Here is a 15,835-nt window from a genome sequence, read left to right as displayed (position 1 = left end):
CCCCATCCCCCCGCCCTTTAAATTAGAAGATTTTGATTTGCCTACAATTTTTTTCCAGGCAAAAATTCATTACATAAAGGAAATTATACCGGTATTTTATGTTATCATAACACACCAGTGATTACTCAGTTCATGAGATGAGCCTCCAACTCCAATTCAGGTATCCTGAGTTTTAAGAATTAGAAATCTATTTTAGGCACATCGAGATATAAGTATAGGAGGAGGTGGTTCCTTTTTTTTTTTTATTTTTTTTCATTTTGCCTCTGTCTTTATTGTTTTTTAAATTTTTTTATTTCATCCATTATAGCCGACATACATTATTTTAGCTTTAGGTGTACAACATAGTGATTAGACATTCATATAACTTACGAAGTGATCACCCCAAAACAGATGGGTGAAAAAGGAGAAGGGATTATGATATAGAAATTGCCAGATATAAAAAGAGTCGCAAGAATGTAAAGTATAGCATAAGGAATATAGTCAATAATATTGTAAAATCTATGTACGGTGTCAAATGGGTACTAGACTTATGAGAAGGGGTTACACTTTAACAAAATTAGAATTCGTGGTGCTTAACTGCATTAAAAAAAAAATGAGTCTAGGCAATTCTAGGGTATCCGAATAGTTACCCAATGCAAGAAGACATGAGCTCTGGGTTTTTGTCTTCTTCTCTTACCATTTAAGTGTGGTGGAAAAGCAACTTTCTATCTCTAAACCCCCCGACTGCAGCCACTCCAGCAGGAGAGCCACGAGTTGGCCTCAGTCCTACAGCACTTTTCTAGGAAAGCGATAGAATGGACTGCTTCTAAAAAGTGATGCTGGAAATAGTCACTAATAATAAGTTTAAGCTAAGAATGTTTTAAAGACGATCTAAGTAGGAAGCATTTTTTATAAAAATAACCAACCACCTTTGTTGTCTCCTCTGTGTGGTTAGTTCAGCAATTAATACTCTAGGAGGCTTGCTAGAAGGATCAACAACATGGCCTATTCGTTTCATTCCTTTTGATTGACTGTAGAACCTTTTCAGCTCCCATCTTCAGCATTTGGAATTTGGCACAAATATGTCAATTCTCACTCCATTTCCTCCTCAAAACCATTTGTTTTCAATATCTTTTTAGCTCAAAAAGTCCAAAGTAAAACTATAGAGACCTCAAAGAACATCCATAAAACCATTTCCCTTACCAAACACAAATTGGAAAAAAACAAAAAAACAAACAAACAAAAAAAAAACAATTGACAGTATATAATAGGTTAAAGAAACAACAGCAATTAAAACCTTATAAAAATAAAATTAATTTATAAAAATAAAGTTGATAACATAGAGGAAAAGTCAGGTATCATTTTGTCCTAACTAACCTTTCTATATTGATAAAATGAAACTAGAAAGTCAGGTGACAAAAATCCGAAATAGATAATTGAAAGAAAAAATCCGTTGGCAGTCTCTTTTAGAACTACTTAACATTCTAATTTTCTATGATTTTATGTAAAATTATGAAACGACATAAGCCAGGTATTCTCACATCAAATCAAGACATCTATATACTCTGGAGGCCCATTAAGGTATTCTAGATAATATGTAAATCTAAATGCACTGGCAATGGAAGTGTTTTAGTGCCACTGATAAGATTTTTGCACTAGCATGACTACACTGGAAAAAAATCACTCAATACACTATTTTCAAATTGCTACATATTATGACTCAATATTCTAGAAATGTGTGTGCTTTCATACAGATGATGATGACCCCGAATTTAGGAAATTACTGTGTCAAAGATTGTAGCTATTAAAGGAATACAATTTCGTTTTGATGCCTATGCATTTTGGCTATGTTTTTATTGGGCATCATTAGGTTTTTATTCATTGCATTAAAATATTTGTGTGTGGGAGTACATAAAGGGAAGAAAAGGGTATGAAATGGATTCAATATATGATGGAGGCGCAGGAGGCTGTATTTCAAGTTCAAAAAAGGTAATTTTAGCCACAGAGCTACAAGATAATATTATACTAAAAATAATGAGTAACGTATTGTGATGATTAATTTTATGTGGCAACTTGACTGGGCTAAAGGATGCCCAGATCACTGGTAAAACATTATTTTTTAATGTCCGTCAGGGTATTTCTGGAAGAGATTAGTAAAGATCCTCCTTATCAATGTGAGGGGCATCATCCAATCAGTTGAGGGCCTCTCTGCTTCAGCTGCAACATCTTCTGCTGCACTCAGACGTCAGCTCCTTGGTTCTCAGGCCTTTGACTCAGAGTGAATTATACCACCATCTTTCTTGTTTCTCCGTATTGCAGACAGCAGATTATGGAACTTCTCGGCTTTCATAATCACATGAGCAAATTCCTATATCTATATATCTATCTGTCTGTCTGTCTGTCTATCATCTATCTATCTATCTATCTATCTATCTATCTGTCTATCTATCTATCATCTATCATCTATCTACCTATTTATCTATTTCCTATTGGTTCTGTTTCTCGAGAGAACCCTAATACATGTACAAAATGAGATTTAGGGAGGGCAGATCATTATTTTATTTATAACAGTTACCTTCGAGGAATTCTTACTGTGTTATAAGGCAGTCTGATCTTCTGTGGAGGAAAGAACACAGACTTTGGGGTCCAGCAGACCTGGATTTAATTTCCAGGTCAGCTACTGAAATAGATATTTGTACCCAGGAAAATTAGGTAACCTTGCAGAGCCTCAGTTTCCTCATTAGTTGACAGATCATCTTGATAATCTTTTTCGATGAACATAAATCACATACCACAGTGCTTAAATACAGATAGCACTCCTTCCCAAACTTTCTTCAGAGTATTTACTATGGTTTTTTTGTTTGTTTGTTTTGTTTTTTTTAGGCGAGGCAACCCTTAGTTGACTCACAGATTGCAAGGACCTTGTCAGCTTGCAATCCCTTATTTTCTATTTTTTACGCTTACAGCACCTGGTCTTCCTAGATGGTCTCCCATCCAAGTACTAACCAGGCCCGATCCTGCTTAGATCCAAGATCAGACGGGATTGGGCTTGTTCGGGGTGGCATGGCCGTAGACTTACCCATAGATGTTTTAAATTCACTTTTTAAAACTTTCTAGATTTATCTAATGTTTATGCCCTTTTAAAATGGATTTTTAAATTTTTTTTCCAGATTTATCAAATGTTGTCATACAATGTTGTCTTTAAGATCTCCGGCATTATCCAGTTTTATTTGTACTGGAACCTTCCATGAGAGTTAGCCTGTTACCTGAATCGAATGGCCTGCACATTTTCCAAATAAACCCAGAAATAGTCAAGATTTTATAATAGTCATGCGTCGCTTAATGATGGGGATGCATTGTGAGAAATGTGCCTTTAGGAGGTTTTAGTCATCAGGCAAACGTCACAGAGTGCACACACACAAACCTAGATGGTCTAGCCTAACTCACACCCAGGCCATGTGGTACATACAGCCCATTGCTCCTAGGCTACGAGCCTGTACGACATGCTACTGTACTGAATGCTGTATTTGTGTATCGAAATGGTAAGTACTGGTGTATCTAAATATATCTAAACATAGAAAGGTACAGTAAAAATACGGTCTTCAGTACATTTATACAACTGGCAGCACAGTAGGTTTGGTTACACCAGCATCACCACAAACACATGAGCAATGTGTGGCCCTCTGACTTCACAAATGCTACAGCATCATTATGTGGTGGGAATTTTCCAGCCCCATCATAATCTTTTGTGACCGCCATCATATATGTGGTCGGTCATAGACCAAACACGTCATCACGCGGTGCATGACTGTAGTTTGGGAAGACAGGCCTAGCTGATGGCTTATTTTCAATAAGGGTTTCTGAGGGTTGCATAAGAGTTTTATACTGAGACAGACCATCTGAACCAACATGTAAACTGCTTCGAAAGCCAAAATGTTAAAACGAGCACTCTTTGGACGTGCTCTCTCCCACACACAACAGCCGTTTTGCACTTACTTTGCGTTAGCGGGATTGCAAGTGGTCAGATTAGCCAGGGCCAGGGCAGCCGCCTCCCTCACCTCCTCATTGTCACTTTTTAGCAACTGAATTAACTGTGGAATCCCTGCGGCAAAAAAAAAAAAAAAAAGTAATTCGTGACTTCACCAACATCCAGGTAGACTAGAATATGGGAACCTAAAAACGTAAGCAACGATTTTTTCCAGTCTGCTTACCCTGATGATTGAAAAATTCCTTGCTGCCTGAATGCTCACTCATCGCTGAAATAGCCTGGGAAGCAGCAATTTTAGTTCCATCGCTTTCAGAGCTCAAAAGGACTATGAGGCACTTTTCGACCTCCTGTTCATGAAAAAGTTTTCTGTTTTCAGCTTATGTAAACCAAAAGGGGGAAAAAAAAATCAGAATTTTTCTGCAAAAACCGTGCAAGTGTAACTACTTCCCCAACCAAAATATGATAGGAATTCAAACTGTTTGCTAGCTTTAGTCGTGAAGCGTCTAAACAAAATATATATCTATTTGGCCTTTAGAACACAGTGATTATGCAAAATGAAGCACAGATATTGCCTTTTTTCTTATTCTCCTATATGTTACCAATACTATGGCATGTTTCAGACGTAGCAAGAACTTATTTGCACTAATCATGTGCCTGGCATGGTGCTGCGTTCACACACACTATTTTCTCACTAAGCACAAAAACCTGTTTATCTGATGTTTATTCTAAATACAAACCCAATATTTGAAGAATGCCTAAGATGTACAAGCTGGTGAGCTAGATGCTCAAGAGAAGAGGAAAAGTAAAAATGAGTAATAAAGTATGATTCCATGGAAGTCTTAAGGAATTTATAATGTTGTATCAAAAAAAAAAATCATAATCATTTTTTTGTCTTAAGTTACATGCCGATGTAGCAAAAATTTAAATAATTTTTTAATTGCTTGCTAAATTCCCAGAAACATAATCTAAACATACATTAGCATAGTTTTCTTTATTTGGAAAAAAGTAATGGCTCTAAGTACCTAGAAAAGATCTATTAACCAAACTCAGTTTTAATCTCATAAGAAGTACCAGAGACTACTTTGAAAAGAAATAGTTTACAAATAATTCCTGTTATTTATCTAAGTTCTTTCATAAAACTTTATCGTAGGTTTGATTCTCCATTAACCTTTACAAGGTCAATTTACATGATTAAAATAGAAGAATGTGATATATGTTATTAGGATGTTGATATATAAGACTAATCTGTTAAAATTAAAATCTCTGCAAAAATGCTGATACTAATTTAGATTACACCATCCACATGTGGAACTTATTCATTACTTATACATATTTTAATTGACTTGTTTTTTTTTTTCCAGAAATACTTTCAGAAATTATTGCAATTCGGTTTCCATTTTAAAGTTAATATATAATTTCTGTCTTCCTTCAACAATAATTTCTTTTTAAATCTCCCCTTTCACAGAAGTAGTATCACATTCAGATGCCACCATATTGGCAAATACTTTTAGCCTTTGTTCATCTGATACCCAGATGTATGCTGAACGATCTGGCCATAGCTGGCACAAGCTAAATTGCTAACACTTCTGTTCATTCTGTCTTATACCAATCATAAACCATGTCCTGTAATCCTATCATTTTAATCCCTTACTTCCTTTCCTTTAGAATTCAGGCAGACCACAACGGTTTCATTAAAAAAAAAAGATGCAATTATCACTTAAATATGAAGTATGTAGCTTCTAAGATATTTAAAAATACATGTAGCCCTTATTAGTTTTCCCTGAATAAACAAGATCTGAAACTTTTCTAGCATAGCTGACCTAAAATGCTTAGATTTATAATTAAGAGTTCTCTAATGTCTCTAAATCAACTTTACTAAATAGAACACTCTGAGTGGATTCTGTCAGGAAAATCGACCAAAAGAATTAATTTGAAAAGACTAACTTTGTAGTATGTAATTGTTACATTAAAAAAAAAAAAAAGTATATATGCAATTAATGGAAAGATTTAAAATATAATTTAAATACTGTGGGCCATCAGTTTCTCAACCCTGCTGATAGTGTTCTCAAAATCCAGCTGTGTTCATCAAACCTCAAAAGTGCTGACTGCAGTGTGGCTATAATAGATTTAAAAGATGAATTAACATATTAACCAAGAACCTTCATTGAATTGCTACACGAGGAGTATTTATGTTTTAATTATACAGATAATAAAGATGGCAAGGTAATTATGCTACTACTAGAGGAATGTCCTTTAAAAATAACATTTATTCAGTCTCCCTAAAATAAAAAGCATGAGGTTTAGTAACTGGAAATAAATCTGTACATAATGATGATTTTCTTCACTCCGTCTCAGAAGTCGCTATTGTTCCACCTCTGCTCCTGCTGAGATGTTAATACCAGTCCATAAACCTCGTGGCAACGTGGTAATTAACACCTTCCTCCTCCTGGTGCCAGGTCAAAGGCATAGTGATGTGGGGATGCATGTTAAAACTTTACTAAATCAGCCAAACTTAAGGAATGTGCATTATGTGTTTGTGTGTTTCAAAAAAAAAAATGATTTTGACATGTAATGACAATGCATTACTTAGCCTATGAAATTTTTAAAATAATTATGAAAAGTAAAAAAGTATTATAAATACTGATAGTTACATTGTTATTAACGACAGTATAAAAAACAGTATTTTACAGTATTTGTTAAAACCTCATTATGAATGAAGTTTGCTACCTGTGGAGAATTATTTTAAAGCTTCATGATTATTTACTTGCAATACAGAAGTATTAGGAGATAATTTTGTTAATCCTGATAAGTTTTTAGAGTTTATCATTGTTATTAATGTCAAATAAGGCATGTCTAAAATAAAATAAAGCATGCCAGATCTGGCTGGGTCTGGCAGAGAGAGTCAAGGCAGGCAACAGTTGATAAAAAAAAAAAAAAAAAAAGGTAGACAAGGAATACATGTAGGACCAGAAAAGGCACAGTCTAGAACGTAGGCAGGGAGAAAGAGGTGATTATTGTGGATTATTGTGAAAGAGGTAATGGCGTTAAGAGGTAAATAAATCTACAAAAATAGAAGAAAATAATCAGGTAAATGAGGAAGATGCCAGCCAATCCCCTAGCGCTGGCCCTAGGGAACAGGATATTGGTTCTGTGCTAGCATTGTGTTCTGAACAGAGTGGGCCACTCCACCCACAAATGTTCTGGATAAGGCAGTTCCAAATCCTCAGGGGAATTCTGCTTCTGGAGAAGCTTGGAATGGAGAAATGTTCTCAAAGCCCTATCCTTCCAATCAGAAGAGGGTTCATGCCTGAGGATTTATTGGGAGATGTGGACAGAGAGAAAGCTTGACTCTTTGTAGAATCAGCTCTGTCTAGAAGCTCCAAGAGTCAATCTTCCAGACCAGATATTGCCTAGGCTATAAGAAAATTAAACCATCTCTTTACCCATTAGATCTGCAAATTCATTTGACACACTTTTCCAGTGTTTGTACAGTCACAAAAGGTGGAACAAATTTAGGAAGGAAGGAGACTATGCCAGAATGGATAGAGGAAGGTTTCCAGCTGAGCAATCTGGATTATGAAATGTAAGCTTTTACAGTAACAGATGAAATCTGCCAGGTAACGGTGAAGGACTGCTACCATAATATACACGGGTAGTCGGTTGAGCAGTTAGGGTAGATGTAAATCTCATCCCATCTGGAAAATGAGGCTTCTGCTAAGCAATGGAAGTTAACTTTTGTCCCGTGCTTGCTTGGTATTCCAAAATAGTGGGTCAGAGTACCTGAGTTCCTGTACAGGTTCTTGTTTAATCTACTATAGTAGGGATAGATGAAGGCTCTGGTGTGAGGAAATTGATAGTGTATATAACGCAGAATGGGCTACACTAGATTAAAGCATGAGAAAATACATTTTAAAATTTCTTACAGAAAGATAGGAAAAAAAGTTATTTTATAGAAACCTCAAAAAGCGGTGGAATTAAAAAATGTGATTTTCCCTCTAAACCTAGCCACTGGAAGAATGTGGATACCAATGGGTCAAAACAGGATTTCCACAATCAGAATCCAGACTAAGGGCCTAAACCAGAGCAAATGTGTATAAAAATTATGGTCTGGCATAAGTTATATGCTCCAGAGCACAACGGAGAGTATGCAAGCAAGAACAAACTGATAACCAATGGCCATGTGATAGTACGAGATCGAAGAATCTCTGATTCCAAGCTTGGGCATCTGGACTTAATCCTGTTTATTCTAGTCCAAGAGTTATTAAGTTGGAGTTTGTGGATCCGGAAGGCATAGATGGGCTTCTGGTAGCCCATGAACTCCCTGAAATTATGTGCAGATTGTTGTGTATATATATGTGCGTTTGGGAGCGGGGGCACTTTCATCAGATTTTCAAAGAAATTAAAGATGCCTCAAAAGTTAAGTTTGGGTAACGTAGTTGGATGTGCTTGGAAGTCATGAGAAATATAGGCAAGAATTCAGAAGACAGGTCGTAATTAGATACAGATCTGGGTATTCATAAGCAAATGAGGAGTCAGCTGAACCATCTGTCACAAGTGAGATTACTCATAAAGATTTCAAAGACAAGACTGAACCAAGATAGGAAGGCAAGTTTAATCCTGACACGACAGGCGGATGAGAGGAAGCTGGTCAAGGCAAACTGGTCAGTCTGAAGATTAGGGTCCTCATCAAGGAAGAGGTGTGTTATGGAAATCGAAGAATAAGAATTTTCCAGAGAAGAGGGCAATCAACAGTGCTGAATGTCACAAGAAAATCAAGTAAAGAAAAGGCTGAAAATGTATCTGTAGAATTTAGAAGTTGGGAGGTCAATGTCAAATTCTACAAGGACTGTTTTGGTGGAATGGAGGAAGCAGAAGTCACGTGCAGGAGGTTGATAGAGATAAGAGAAAGAAGTTGATTACGAAGAAAAGGAGAAAAAGAGGACCGGGGCATGGGCACAAGAGAAACAAACAAATTTTCATGGGACACAAGAGAAAGAAACAAATTTTCATAAAGTACCCCTGGTCAATGAACAATTATAGGCTCCTCAGAATACTCCGAACTTATATCAACTTCCTCTTATAGAACATAGATAACTATAATACTATTAGAAGAAAACATGAGGGGAAAGCTTCATGACACTGGATTTAATGTCACTAATGACTTCTTGGCACAGGCAAAAAAATTTATATATATAGTGAACCACATCAAAATTTAAAACTTCTGTGCATCAAAGGGCACAATCAACAGAGTGAAAGACAACCCACAGAATGAGAGAAAATATTTGCAAATCATATATCTGAAAAGGAATTAATATCCAGAATATATAAAGAACTCCTACAATTCAACAACAAAAATTAAATAACTTAATTAAAACAATAGGCAAAAGATTTGAATAGACATTTCTTTAAAGAAGATACACAGATGGTCAATAAACATATAAAGAAAATGCTCAATATCATTAATCATTAGAGAAATGCAAATCAAAAAGCAGTGAGATACCACTTCACACCCATGAGGATGGTTACCATAAAAAAAAAAAAAAGGAAAATAATAAGATTTGGTGAGAAGTAGGAAAACTGGAATCTATATGCCCTGCTGATTGGAATGTAAAATGGTGCAGCCACTATGGAAAACAGTATGGCAATTCCTCAGAATATTAAATATAGGATTACCATATGATTCACTTCTGGGTATATACCCCGAAGAATCAAAAGCAGGGACTTGAATAAGAGATATCTGTACATCTATTTTCATAGCAGCATTATTCACAATAGCCAGAAGGTGGTCGCAACCCAGATGTCCATCCAAGGAATGAATGGATCAACAAAATGTGATCTGTACATACAATGGTATATTATTATTCAGCCTTAAAAAGGAAGGAAATTCTGATAAACCTTGAGGACATCATGCTAAGTGAAATAAGCCAGTCACAAAAGGACGATTATTGTATAATTCCACTTATTTAAGTACTTCAAATAGTCAAAATCATAGAAACAAAAAGAATGGTGGTTGCTCAGGATCACAGAGAGGAGGAAGTGGGGACTTATTTTTTCACGGGTACAGGGCGTCATTTTGCAAGATGAAAAGAGTTCTGTGGATGAATGGTGCTGATGATAGCACAACAATGTGAATTTACTTAATGGTTAAGTGAATTTACTTATTGGTTACTTAAGCAGTTAAGAGAGTAAATTTTATATTATGTGTACTTTACCACATAAATTATAAAATAGAACTCATTTCTTTTCCTTTGATCAAAACCTGCTCCTCTCTGGAGTTACCCAGAAACGCGGGTGGCATCATTCTACTTCCAGCTGTTCAAGCCAGAAACTGGGCCTCGTCCTAAACATCACCTCTTCCTCCCCCAACACATGTAGTCATTCAACAAACAATGATGGACCCTCCCAACGCGCCATGCATTGTGCTGGTGGTTCTTGCAATGCCTCTGAGTCCATTTCGGCCACCACATCTCTGTTTCAAGACACCTTCACCTGTCACCTACATCAACCTCTCAATCCCCTTCCTGGTCTTTCTGTCTGGTCCTGCACGTTTCCATCTCTTCTCCACGTTGCAGCAAGAGTGCTCTTTCTTTAAAAAGTAAAAGTGTGCAATGTTCCCTCCCCTCTCTAAGACAATTCAAGGCTCTTTGTTGCCATCAAAATAAAGTTCAAAGTCTTTAACTTGTCTTATGACGCTCATCGGCTCCTCCCTCTACAGCCTTAACTCTCAGTCGTCTCCTGCCTTCTGGTCACTAAGCATTCTGAAAACCTCCACTTCTGGAACTTGCCACACTCTATCCATCTCAGGGCTTTACAAACACTATTCCTTCGCCTTAGAGCGGGGGTCCCCAAACGCCGGGCCACAGGCCAATACTGGTCCCACAGCCTGTTAGGAACCGGGCTGCACAGCAGGAGGTGAGTGGTAAGCTGCAAGCAAGAGAAGCTTCATCTGTGTTGGCAGCCGCTCCCCAGTGCCAGCATCACCGCCTCAGCTCCACCTCAGATCATCAGACATTAGATTCTCATAGGAGAACCCCTGGTGCTGAAAAGTTTGGGGACCGCTGCCTTAGAGCATTGCTGACCCCACCATCCCCACCCCCCACCCTCCATCCTACCAGGACTGTCTTTGCGCAGCCAATTTCTATTATTTACAATCGATCCTAGCCTGAATAGGTCCTTCCTATTTCAGGAGGCCTTATTTGATCCAAGTCTGCATTAGGTGGCCCTCCGGGGTGACCCTGTTTTTCCATTGACAAGCACTTTTAACACTGCATGGTGATTATCTGTTTACTTGCCTGTTTTGGGTTTACTGACACCAAGTGAGTGGCTCATTAAATCATTAATAAAGAGGTCCAGAGAGGCTGCAGTCACCCACAGTCACATACCTAGGTCAGCGCGGCACCAGTAATGGAACTAGTAGTCAGACTAGACCACCAGGAACTCTCTAAGAAGTGCTATTTCCGGTGCTATGTCACATGATGGGTGATGAACTCATGAAACTCACTATCCCAAGAGGGGCTGGGACAATCTTCCAGTGACCCAGCCGCACTAATAATCCAAAGAGAAGTTGCGATATGCAAAATTTTAGATGTGACATTGTTCCTGTCTTCCCACTGCCCTCTCTTTGGGTCTCAAATAGGTAAGAAGGCCTAGGACAGATGGATGACAGAACCGACCAGGAGTGATAAGGTCTACTTCCACTGGGCAGAACACTGAACCAACCAACTTTGCCAACATTGAAAACCTTAATTTTACAGCCTGTCTTTAGATTTGGCACATATCATGTAACTCACAAGACCATGCTATATCTACAGTGTACTGGACAGTGAAATTTGGCTTATTGCTTTAAAACTTTGCCTTGAAGAAATCCAGTATGGGTTGAAAAGGAAATGTTTCCCATAACATACACATAGACATATGTACAGATATGAGTATATATGTTTAGAATATAAATCATTTAAACTAGTCGGAGTTGTCATCATTAATACAAGGAGTGATGTGGAAGGAGTAAATAAAGTCACATCTTTTACTAAATAAAATACTCCAAACATACATAAATTAAAACCATAATTTCATCTTTGGTGCTTGTGATATAATTAATCTCTCATATTTTACAGATTTATGTCAACATAGCTTGCTGCTGAAATGAAAATTGTATTATGTATGTAGTATGAGCATATTATTTTTCACAGCTCTATAACATGGCACTGACTCTAGCTGAAACTTGAAATTACGATGTGGATATCATTCCAAATGTGGATTTATTGAAACAATGTTTTCAGGATCATGAGCAACGTGTACATTCTACATAATTCCAAAATCAAGAGAAATAAGGCTTAAAACTTAATTTAAGATTGAATGATTTAAAAAAGATAGAGTTATAATTAAATCATATTAGGTTTATTATATCCTTGACAAAGTAATCTCTACTTTAACTCATTGGCATTGAGATAAATTTTGGCCTTAAATAGTAAGAATAGCACTATTCTCAAATAGTCATTGAAATGGCAGACAAATATCTAGTGTTTGTCAGTACTAATCCAAATCAAGAATACAAGAGAGAATAGGGATGCTTGGTATAAAATGAGACATACGATCATAAGCTGCTTTGGTAATTGCTTTTGCTGCATTCTTCTGAATATCAGGAATTGTAGAGTTTTCTGCAAATGCTAGGAGCTTCTTAAGACCCCCCGTCTGCTGAATCAGCACCATAGTATCCATATCTTCTAGGCAATTGGCAATCACGGAAAGCGCTTCTATGTGAAGGTCATTCAATTCCTAACAATAAAAGCAAACTCTACTTTAGAAAGTCGTACTAAAAGAAATTTATACTTTCCAAGTTTTACTACCAGAGGGACTAAGGTCAGTCAGAACACAGTAAAATTAATTTTGTTGAGATGGAGATCCAAGGAAACAAATCTGTCGATTAATAAAACATCATTCTAACTATTTGCCCCACCTCTTCTCATTTCCCCTATTCCAAAGTGTTTTACAGATAAAAAGTAATTACTGGAAACTTCTGGTAATGGTATCCAAGTGAAGGTGGTCATATGACCTTCCATTAAAAACAATTTTAAAATCTAAAGGAAATAATTTTTGATTAAGCAGACAGAAACAGAAGGAAATAAATATAGTCCTTATGATCTCCAACTGGTAAAGGGAAGTATTGTGAGTGTGTGGCCTTCCTGCCTGAGGAATCTCTCAAATCCCCATAGCAGTGGGAAACTGCAGCTTACCTGAACAGCTAGAAATTTAAGGTGGAAATCGTTAAAGTGAGAGAAACACAGAAAGGATGTACTGCCATCATGGCATTTCTCACAGCAAAAGCGTGGCAATGGGCTCGTGCTCATGGAATTCACTGGCCTCACCCTGGTCCCCAGCATCCTAGAGCAGCAGGCCTGATAGAATGGCCTTTTAAAGACTCAACTGCAGGGTCTGTAGGTGGTGATACGTTGTCGGTCTGGGGCAAGGTTCTGCAGGAGGCTGTACGGGCTCTAAACTAGCATCAGTGTATGGTGCTGTTGTTCTCATAGCCAGGGTTCATGGGCCCAGGAATCAGGGGAGGGAAATGGGAGTGGCAGCACTCATCATTACCTCTAGTGACCCACTAGCGAAATTTTTGCTTCCTGTCTCTGTGACCTTATGCTCTACTGACCTAGAGGTCTTAGCTCCAAAGAGAAAAATGCTTCCACCAGCGAATGCAAACAGTGATTCCACTGCACTGAAAGTTAAGACTCCCACCCGGACACTTTGGGCTCCTCATGCCTCTAAACCAATAGGTGAAGAAGGGGTTAACTATGCCAGCTGGGTGACTGATGCTGACCACCAAGGAGAAATCAGACTGCTACTGCACAACAGAGGTCAGGAAGGGTATATTTGGAACACAGGGGACCCCTTAGGGTGTCTTAGGATTACCGTGCCTTAGGATTAAAGTTGATGGAAAACCACAACGACCCAATCCAGGCAGGACTACTAATGGCCCAGACCCCTCAGGAATGATGTCTATGTCACTCTATCAGGCAAAGAACCAAGGTGAGCTGAGTATCTGCTGAGGGCAAAGGGAATATGGGATGAGTAGTGGAATAAAGCAGTTACAAACAGCAAGTATGACCATGTGACCAGTTACAGAAAAGAGGCTGTAATTGTCATGAGTATCTCTTCCTCATTTTGTTTTGAATACGTGCGCGTATATGAAACATCTTTGTGCTCTTCCCTCTCTTATCCCCTTACACAACATAAGATGTACTGATTTTAGAAACTAGTATTTAAGTATTGTTAATTTTACATCATAGTATTTAAGTTACAGGATATCAAGGAGAAAAGTAATCATCACCCCAGAACTTTGCGTTCTCTTCTGAGGAAAGGGTCAGTGTATTCTCGGTCGTACAGAGGATAGTCGTATCGTGTTAGGCCGAAGTAGGACCTTGTTATTGTCTTCATTTGGAGATTAAGTGTGATTTAAGGAGATGTGTGTGTGTGCCAAATTGACAAGGGATGGACTTGTGATGGTTAATTTTAATATTTTAACTTGGGTTATGCCATGGTATCTGGCTATTTGGACAAACATTATTCTAGACCTAAAAAATTTAACTTTTAACATGAAATAAATATTTAAATCACTAGACTGAGTAAAGCAGTTTACTCTCTATATGTGCGGTAAATTACTCTTCTTGCTTTACCATAGAGAAAACTATGGCGAAGTGTAAAAGACTAATTCTAGGCATTTCAGAAAATCATGAAGATCACGAGTAATAATTTAAAAATATTAAATCTTCTAAACCAGAAGGTTTTTTTTTTTTCTTTAGGTGAGGCAACCCTTGGTTAACCTCACAGATTGCAAAGACCTTGTCAGCTTACAATCCCTTATTTTTTATTTTTTTAAAAATACGAGCAAGACGGGATTGGGCGTGTTCAGGGTGGCATGACTGTAGACTCTAAACCAGAAGATTTTAACTGAGGTATAATTGACATATAACATCATATTAGTTTCAGGTGTATTACATAATAATTCATTGTTTGTATATTGTACAAAATGATCACCATAGTAAGTCTAGTTAACATTGGTCACTATGTATAGTTACAATTTTTTTTTCTTGTGATAACTTTTAAGATCTGTTCTCTTAGTCATTTTCAGATATCCAATAGGGATTGTTAACTACAGTTACCATGCTGTATATCACATCCTCATGACTTATTTATTTTATAACTGGAAGTTTCTTTTTAACCGCTTCACCCATTTCGACCAACTCCTAATCTCCACCTCTGAAAACCATCATTCTATTTTTTATATCTATGAGCTTTATATTTTTTGTTTTGTTTTGTTTTTACAGATTCCACATATAAGCGAGATCATGTGGTATTTGTCTTTCTCTGTCTGACTTATTTCACTTAGTATGATGCCCTCGAGTTCTATCTATGTTGTTGCAGATGGCAAGATTTCATTCTTTTTATGGATACATAATACTCCATTGTGTGTGTATATAGACATACATATATGTATACATATGTATATATACGAATATTTGTATATATACACACCACATTTAGGTTGTTTCCATATCTTGGCTATTATAATAATGCTGCAGTGAACATGGGGGTGCATACATCTTTTCAAGTTAGTATTTTCGTTTTCTTCAGATAAATACCCAGAAGTGGAATTGATGAATGATATGGTAGTTCTATATTTAATGTTGTGAGAAACCTCTCAGAATATTTAAAAAATTATTTTATAATGGCCTTTATCATTTGTCTGATTTGATTGTGGTGATAAACTATGTAGCAATAAGCAACTCAGTTCATTATACATAGTACCATGCTTGAATATAATAAAACTTCATTTAAAAAAAAAAGTTCTACAATTCGTATTTTATA

At 37.0% G+C, this 15,835-nt stretch overlaps 1 protein-coding gene and 1 pseudogene across 1 annotated transcript in view; both read right to left on the bottom strand.

Moving 5' to 3' along the window:
* The window catches only part of ARMC3 (armadillo repeat containing 3), an 82,070-nt gene that overhangs the window by 39,558 nt on the left and 26,677 nt on the right, over positions 1–15,835 (bottom strand). Inside the window, exons 8-10 of the mRNA XM_023533147.1 lie at positions 12,559–12,742; positions 4,191–4,343; positions 3,976–4,081 (exon numbers count right to left, since the gene is read on the bottom strand). Coding sequence (XP_023388915.1) covers positions 3,976–4,081; positions 4,191–4,343; positions 12,559–12,742 — 443 coding nt within the window. The remainder of the gene's footprint in view (positions 1–3,975; positions 4,082–4,190; positions 4,344–12,558; positions 12,743–15,835) is intronic.
* Positions 2,937–3,054, bottom strand: LOC111742549 (annotated as a pseudogene).

This window comes from Pteropus vampyrus, unplaced genomic scaffold, assembly GCF_000151845.1.
Source record: "Pteropus vampyrus isolate Shadow unplaced genomic scaffold, Pvam_2.0 Scaffold96, whole genome shotgun sequence".
NCBI lineage: Eukaryota > Metazoa > Chordata > Mammalia > Chiroptera > Pteropodidae > Pteropus > Pteropus vampyrus.
Note: the sequence above shows the minus strand (reverse complement) of the source record. Positions and strands in the feature narration are given on the sequence as shown.